This window comes from Panulirus ornatus, chromosome 20, assembly GCF_036320965.1.
Source record: "Panulirus ornatus isolate Po-2019 chromosome 20, ASM3632096v1, whole genome shotgun sequence".
Taxonomy (NCBI): domain Eukaryota; kingdom Metazoa; phylum Arthropoda; class Malacostraca; order Decapoda; family Palinuridae; genus Panulirus; species Panulirus ornatus.
In genome coordinates, this window is record NC_092243.1 from 50262102 (window position 1) to 50270784 (window position 8683).

The 8683-nt window shown below is 39.1% G+C and overlaps 1 protein-coding gene across 1 annotated transcript in view; it reads left to right on the plus strand.

Moving 5' to 3' along the window:
* Positions 1-3099, plus strand: part of LOC139755998 (uncharacterized) — a 149035-nt gene extending 145936 nt beyond the window's left edge. The window contains 1 exon segment of the mRNA XM_071674922.1: positions 1-3099. Within this exon segment, the coding sequence (XP_071531023.1) occupies positions 1-2388 (2388 nt within the window). The 3' untranslated portion in view covers positions 2389-3099.
* Positions 3100-8683: the final 5584 nt, after the last annotated feature.

Below are 8683 nucleotides of genomic sequence, written 5' to 3' on the forward strand. Positions count from 1 at the left end.
GCAAAGGAAGGTAACAAATCTACACCTGAAGCATCATCTAGTAGTGGAAAATCAGGACGGAAGCGGTTGTCAGATGCAGAGAGATTTCTTAGAGATAATCGGGAGTACTATCACTTCCAGGAAACTCCAGAGAGATTACGGCGGTCCACCTCATCATCAGCAGATAAAGAAAAAGCTCCAAAGGTGGATGAATCTGAAGGAAAGGAATCAGATAAAAAAGAAGAGACAAAACTCAAGGATACATCATCTGCCAAAAAGCAACCCACAGCCGAAGGAAGGAGAAGAGTAACTCGTAGTACTGGAGGCACCTTGGAAGATGCTGAAGCAGAAGAAAGAGATGAAGCAAAGATTGTGGAAAAGGATGAAATTAAGGATGTTGTAAAAGTTGATAGTAAGAACACAGAAAAAGGTGAAGCAAAGGACAAGGAAAGAGACAAGAGAAAGGTTTCTGTGGAAGACAAGAAAAAGATTTGTTCTGAAAATAAGAGAAAAATACTTGAAGATAATAAAAAGGCTTTTGAAGATGACAAGAAGAAGGCCAACGAAGATAAAAGAAATGCCACTGAAGATGAAGTAAAAAAAACTACTGAAGACGAGAAGAAAAAGGTTGCTGAAGAGGATAGAGGAAAAGTTGCTGAAGAAGATAAAAGAAAAATTTCTGAAGAGGATAAGAGCAAGGTAACTGAAGATAACAGAAACATTGCAGAAGAAAAGAGAAAGGTTACTGAAGAGAGTAAGAGAAAGGTAACTGAAGATGACAAGAGAAAGGTAACTGAAGAGGATAAGAGAAAGGTCACTGAAGCGGATAAGAGAAATGTCACTGAAGAAAGTAAAACAAAGGACTCTGATGAGGTCAGGAGAATGACATCAGAAGCAGATAGAAGAAAGGTCACCGAAGAGGGCAAGAAGATCTCTGAAGAAGAGAAGAAAAGGATTACTGAAGAAGGAAAGAAAAATATCTCAGAGGAAAACAAAGTAAAGGATATTGAGGTGAGCAAGAAAATAGGGCTTGAAGTAGACAAGAAAAAAACTGGGTTAGATGATAAGATAAGCTGTGAAGATGATCATGTGAATAAACAGCACTTAAATCTTAAAACCAAAGTACCTAGTGATAGTGAAAGTTTAGAAAATACAGGGAAAGGGAACGTTGTAGAAATATTAGAAAATAAAGATGGATCTAGGAGTGTTTTACAGGATCTATATTTTTCTTTTGAGGGTGTGCCTGTGCAAGAGAGTTGGTACCAAACCTACCAAAGATTGATAGATGGCATTGATATTAATGAATTTGCTTATGAAGAAGAACCTCTAAAGTTTGTTTTACCATATGAAATGCCAAAGGAATATGTCAGAGATTTTCTCTGTTATAAAAAAGGCATGTTATCAAAAAAGAAAAATGATTTGGCTGATCTTGTAAGAAAATCCCCTAGATGTCATGCATCTACGCTTGCCCTTTTCTCAGACATTATTCCCACAAAAAAAGTGAAAGGTGCAAAAGTAACAAGATCTGTCCCAGTGAAAGTGGATGAGGCCTCATCAGATGGTACAAGTACACCAGGAGCAGAGTCTACCAGAATGCAACCACCCGAATGCTTTGAATCGGCTGAAGAGTTAGCTATCTTAGCATTGCATATCGATCATTTCATGAAATCTGAAAGTTGCAGTGAAGAACTCCCAATTTGCAATCCTCTTCTTGATGAATTGAAAGAAAGTGAAGAACCAGATTTTAAAAAGACGCCTCCAAAAAAACGGGGTAAGAAGAAAAAGTTATTGGGAGGATCTAAATGTGATAAAGGATCCCAAGAGAATATTGCGAAAGAACTAAAGTTGTTTGAAAGTCCTCTTGCACATGAGGTAGATCCAGTTTTTATTGCTGGTCTTTGTGATGAAGTGAAAGACTATTTGACTCCAGAAAATATACTGGCCAGGGAAGCCTCTGAGGTAATTGAGGATTCCTGTTTTTGTGTGTGTACTGATAGAGCTTCATGTGATGAATTTTCTAGTGCTGATGATAATACAGAAGCTAGTTCAGAGTGTGTTTCCTTATGTGACTCAGAAACTGTCGATGGCTCTGTTATCAGTGAACCCAAACGTTGTCGTAGTGGTAAAAAACGTAGGAAGAATTTGACTGGCTGGCCTAAGGCTCAAAAGAAAAAAAAGCCAGTACCTTCTCATACATCAGATGATAATGATAGTGCTATTGGGTGTGATGATCTTGAACCAAAGAAGCAGGGGCACTGGAAGAAACACGATGACTTCAGCCTTTTGGAACAAACCACAACTCAGAAACTTGCTGCCCTGGCTGCATGTGATCGAAGAGCCTCTCCTCGTAAGAAGGCTTCCGTCTTATATATGGACACATGGCCAGTTAGATATCGAACACAAAAATAGGATTTATAAAAGTATACTGGTGGTTAAGTGAATCTTGTAGGTCTGAGTGTTGTATGAAAAAGTGTTTATACATATTTATTATAAAATGTATGGTATGCTTGATGATTTGTTCTTTTTTAAAAGATGGAACCAAGGAGTCTCAGGATAGCTCTATAAGAGATTGTGTCAGAAATCTTTGTACAGTTCTTTTTGAGCAGATTTTCATTGGAGTGACTGTTGTAGAATGTTTGGTTCAAATTTAAATTCTAAGATGAGCATTTTCTATGATTTTTCAGCTATGTAAAATCTATCTAATTATACAGTTTATTATTCTATTTATTATTTAGAATATTAAGATGGGCTGAATGTTTTATTATGTTTACAATGTAGAATGAATGCCACAAAAATTCTAAATTTTTCTGGAAGAGGCTACATGAAATTCCTTTGCAGTATTCTTAATTTTCCATTTGCTTTTTCATGAGAGGGAAAAAAAAGTATAGTTCTCAATGGCTTTGTATCACCATGAGCATTTTACTGAAAGAAAGATAAATATGTTGAGTTACATCATGAATTTTATTTCATTTTTTCATAGTGTGGATAGCAGCTTTTTTCTAATGTATGTTTTGTAGAGTGATCCTGTAATGTATGAAAAATATACATTTTGTAAATAAAATTCTTCTACTCAGAGTACTGGCCAATGATTCATAAATGTGAAATAAAGAAATGTTTGTACTTATCATGTTGCTTATCCTATGTGATCTGTATATGATTTTTAGAGAGGAAGCAACCTATAGAGAAATGTGCTTTTTTGATAACATATTGAATAAATTGTCTTAAGTTTGCAGTTAGAATATGGATCAGAATACTATGTTATGAGCTGATGTGTGAATGCAATGCTTGTATTGCCTTCTTATTCTCACTGCCTGATATACAGTTAATTTAATTAAGCACCTCCAGGGCCCCTATTATCAGGTTTTTTTACAGCTTCAAGGTTGCAATTCTATCAGGAGCAGGGAAAGGATGGACATTGTCAAATGAGAAGTTCAAAATTGAGATTACCTATATTCATCCATTGATAGTAATACAACAATGATGAAGGTGACTTTTGTCTCAGGGTGTGAGCACATACATGTGTAGTTCAGTGAAGTGAAAAGAAATGTTGAACAGCTTGTGGAGTTGTTTGCTACAAAAGGACTGCTAATTGGGAATACTTGGTTTAAAAAGAGGGACATGCATGTATGGGTGAGTAGTAAGAGGGCATTTCTGGAATACATACTGATTGGTATGCATGCAAAGGAAAGACCCTTGTATATGAATGTGTTGAGAGGAGCAGCTGGTGGAATGTCTGATCATTACCTGGTGGAGTAATGGTGAAGATTTGAAAGTTTTTTGGAAAAAAGAAAACAAGTAAGTAGAGGGTAGTGAATTTAGGTGAGCCTGGAAAAGAGATGTGCATCAAGAAATACCAAGAGAGATTGAATGTTGAATGGCAGGGGTAGCAGTTGGAGAATGGGAGGTATTTAGGGAAGCAATGCCAGCATGTGCAAGAGAAGTGTGTGGTATGCAATAGATGAGAGGTAGGTTGGTGAGAGGGTAGTGAGTGGTGGGATGATGAAGTATAGTTGTTACTGAGAGAGAAAAGTGAAGGATATAGTTGATACAGGGAAGGAATGGTAGAGAAAGCAGAAGGTTAAGAGGAAGAATTGGTAAAGGATGTGTGGATCAATGCTTGTTTTGAAGACTGTAGATGAGAAGTACTTAACAAAACAGAAGGATTTGTGTATGGCTTTTATAGCTTTGGAGAAAGCATATGATAGGGTTGATAGAGATGCCTTGTGGAAGGTCATACGAGCATGGTGTGAGACGAAAGCTACTTGAAGCATTAAGGAGTTTTCATCTAGAGGGGAAAGTGTTTGTTATAGCAGGAAGAGAGGAGAGTGAGTGGTTCCAGGTAAAGGTTGGTCTGTGGCAGGGGTTTGTGTTGTCACTATGGCTGTGTAATTTGATCATGGTTGAGGTTGGGAGTAAATGCAAGGGTCTTAGAAAGAGAGGTAAGTATGCATTCTGTAGGGGGCTTAGGAAGTAAGTCAGTTGTAGTTTGTTGATAACACAGCACTAGTGGAAGATTTTAGTTTGAAATTAAAGAAGTTAGTGTCTGAGTTTGGGAGGGTGTGAAAGAGGAATTTTAGGGTGAATGTGATTAAAACCAAGGTTATTAGGTCTAGCAGGGCAGAGGCACAGATTAGGTGAGATATGAGTTTGAATAGAGAAAATTTGAGAGCTATAGATATTTGGAAGTGAACATGGCAACAAATGAAACCATGGAAGCAGAATTGAATCATAGGGTGGTTGAGGGGAGCAAGGGTTCTTTGAGTATTGAGGAAAAGGTGGAGAGTTCATTTTATGGATGGGCAAAAATGGGTATGTTTGAAGGTATAGTAGTCCCAATAATTTTGTATTGATGCAAGTCATGAGCTGTACTTTGGATATGTGGAGGGTAAATGTGTTGGAAATGAAATAAGTGAAGTGGTTTGATCGAGTAAGTAATAAAAGGGCTAGAGAGAGGTGTGGCAACAAAAGGAGTGTAGTTAAGAGAGCTGAAGAGGTTTGCACATATGGAGAGAATATGTAAGGAGAGATTGACAGAGAAAATATATTTAGTATAAGTTATTGGAACAAGGAGAAGAGGGGAAACCAAATTGGAGAAGGTAATGAAAAACATTTCGAGTGATCAGGGCCTCAACATGCTGGAGGGTGAAAGGTGAGTATGGGATAGAGCGAATTGGAACGATTTGGTCAGTAGGGTTTGACTTGCGGTCAGTGGAATGAACCAGGGCATGTTAAGGAACTAAGGTAAATCATAGAAAGGTCTGTTGGTCTTGACTGTGGACAGGGTGCTTTGGTTTCGGCTTATTGCATATGACAGCTATGTAGGTAATTGTAAGAGTTGTGGAGAGAGGGGCGAGTATGTAGTCTATTAGGGATGAGAGGGCCTGAGAAGTGTCAGTTGATGTTTGCCAGTGATACGATACTGGTGGCTGATTTGAATGAGAAATTATTGAAGTTGGTGACTGAGTTTGGAAAAGTATGTAAAAGGAGAAAGTTGAGAGTAAATATGAATAAGAGCAACGTCATTAGGTTCAGCAGGGCTGAATGACAAGTTAGTTGGGATGTGAGCTTGAATGGAGAAAATTTGGAGGAAGTGAAGTGTTTTAGATATCTGGGAGTTGGACTCGGCAGCAAATGGAACCTTGGAAGCAGAAGTGAGTCACGGGGTAGGGGAGGGAGCAAAGGTTCTGGGAGCAATGAAAAGTGTGTGGAAGGAGAGAACATTATCTCGGAGAGCAGAAATGGGTACATATGAAGAAATAGTTGTTCCAGTAGTATTATACAGTTGCAAGGCATGGGCTGTATATAGGGTTGTACGGAGGAGGATGGATGCATTGCAAATGAAATGTTTCAGGACAATCTGTAGTGTGCGGTGGTTTAATGGAGTAAGTAATGAAAGGGTAAGAGAGATGTGTGGAAACAAAAAGAGTGTGGTTGAGAGAGCAGAAGAGGGTGCGTTGAAATGGTTTGGGCATATGGAGAGAATGGGTAAGGAAACATTGACAATGAGGATATATATGTCAGAGGTGGAGGGAACAAGGAGAAATAGGAGACCAAATTGGAGGTAGGAGGATGGAGTTAAAAAGATTTTGAGCGATTGGAGCTGAACATACAGAAGGGTGAGGGGTGTGCAAGGAATAGAGTGAACTAGAATGATGTGGTTTACCAAGGTCAGTGTGCTGTCAATGGACTGAATCAGGGCATGTGAAACTTCTGGGGTAAACCATAGAAAGGTCTATGGGGCCTGGATGTGGAAAGGGAGCTGTGGTTTTGGTGCATTACACATAACAGCTAGAGACTGTGAACAAATGTGGCCTTTTTATCTTTTCCTGGAGCTACATCGTTTTGGGAAGGATACTATTTCCTGTGTGACGGGAATGGATAAATACAGCAAAAGTATATATATACAATTTTTGCAGGGGAAAAATGCAAATGAGTGGGAGATCTATAAAAGAAAGAGGAAGGAGGTCAAGAGAAAGGTGCTAGAGGTAAAAAAGAGGGCAGATGAGAGTTGGGGTGAGAGAGTATCATTAATTCTTAGGGAGAATAAAAAGATGTTCTGGAAGGAGGTAAATAAAATGCGTAAGACAAGGGCGCAAATGGGAACTTCAGTGAACGGGGCTAATGGGAAGGTGATAACAAGTAGTGGTGATGTGAGAAGGAGATGGAGTGAGTATTTTGAAGGTTTGCTGAATGTGTTTGATGATAGAGTGGCAGATATAGGGTGTTTTGGTCGAGGTGGTGTGCAAAGTGAGAGGGTTAGGGAAAATGATTTGGTAAACAGAGAAGAGGTAGTAAAAGCTTTGCAGAAGATGAAATCCAGCAAGGCAGCAGGTTTGAATGGTATTGCAGTGGAATTTATTAAAAAAGGGGGTGACTGTATTGTTGACTGGTTGGTAAGGTTATTTAATGTATGTATGATTCATGGTGAGGTGCCTGAGGATTGGCGGAATGCGTGCATAGTGCCATTGTACAAAGGCAAAGGGGATAAGAGTGAGTGCTCAAATTACAGAGGTATAAGTTTGTTGAGTATTCCTGGCAAATTATTTGGGAGGGTATTGATTGAGAAGGTGAATCAAGAACCATTGCAACACAAACCTTGCCAGGTGGTAGAGTGTCCCGCAGTGTATCGAGACAGACTTCCCAAGAACTTTTTTTAAAAGGGGAAGTAAATGTTTATAGTTGTGTTACTGGAGTGATAGTTTTCATACATGGTGCTTTGACAAGAAAATAGTGAAATTGGAAAAAATGTAGCTTAGACATTGAAGCTTATTGATACAGTGGTTAAATTGATGAGAACTACTATTGACGTTTGTGTAAATAAATTAAACATTTCCTTTCCATAGCCAGAGGTTGAACCATTATGTGACATTCATTTTTTCATTTCATTTCAAGCTAGAAGTTTCAGTTTTCTAAATTGTATCTTACATTTTTCACATGTATATATATGTATGTGTGTGTGTGTGTGTATATGTGCGTGTGTGTGTGTATGTGTGTGTATGTGTATATATATATATGTATATTATCCCTGGGGATAGGGGTGAAAGAATACTTCCCACGCATTCCTCGCGTGTCGTAGAAAGCGACTAGAGGGGACGGGAGCGGGGGGGCCAGAAATCGTCCCCTCGTATTTTTTTTTTTTTTTTTTTTTTTTTTTTTTTTTACTTCTAAAGTGGGAAACAGAAGAAGGAGTCACGCGGGGAGTGCTCATCCTCCTCGAAGGCTCAGATTGGGGTGCCTAAATGTGTGTGGATGTAACCAAGATGTGAAAAAAGGAGAGATAGGTAGTATGTTTGAGGAAAGGAACCTGGATGTTTTGGCTCTGAGTGAAACGAAGCTCAAGGGTAAAGGGGAAGAGTGGTTTGGGAATGTCTTGGGAGTAAAGTCAGGGGTTAGTGAGAGGACAAGAGCAAGGGAAGGAGTAGCAGTACTCCTGAAACAGGAGTTGTGGAAGTATGTGATAGAATGTAAGAAAGTAAATTCTCAATTAATATGGGTAAAACTGAAAGTTGATGGAGAGAGATGGGTGATTATTGGTGCATATGCACCTGGGCATGAGAAGAAAGATCATGAGAGGCAAGTGTTTTGGGAGCAGCTGAATGAGTGTGTTAGTGGTTTTGATGCACGAGACCGGGTTATAGTGTTAGGTGATTTGAATGCAAAGGTGAGTAATGTGGCAGTTGAGGGAATAATTGGTATACATGGGGTGTTCAGTGTTGTAAATGGAAATGGTGAAGAGCTTGTAGATTTATGTGCTGAAAAAGGACTGATGATTGGGAATACCTGCTTTAAAAAGCGAGATATACATAAGTATACTTATGTAAGTAGGAGAGATGGCCAGAGAGCGTTATTGGATTATGTGTTAATTGACAGGTGCGCGAAAGAGAGACTTTTGGATGTTAATGTGCTGAGAGGTGCAACTGGAGGGATGTCTGATCATTATCTTGTGGAGGCTAAGGTGAAGATTTGTATGGGTTTTCAGAAAAGAAGAGTGAATGTTGGGGTGAAGAGGGTGGTGAGAGTAAGTGAGCTTGGGAAGGAGACTTGTGTGAGCAAGTACCAGGAGAGACTGAGTACAGAATGGAAAAAGGTGAGAACAATGGAAGTAAGGGGAGTGGGGGAGGAATGGGATGTATTTAGGGGATCAGTGATGGATTGCGCAAAAGATGCTTGTGGCATGAGAAGAGTGGGAAGTGGGTTGATTAGA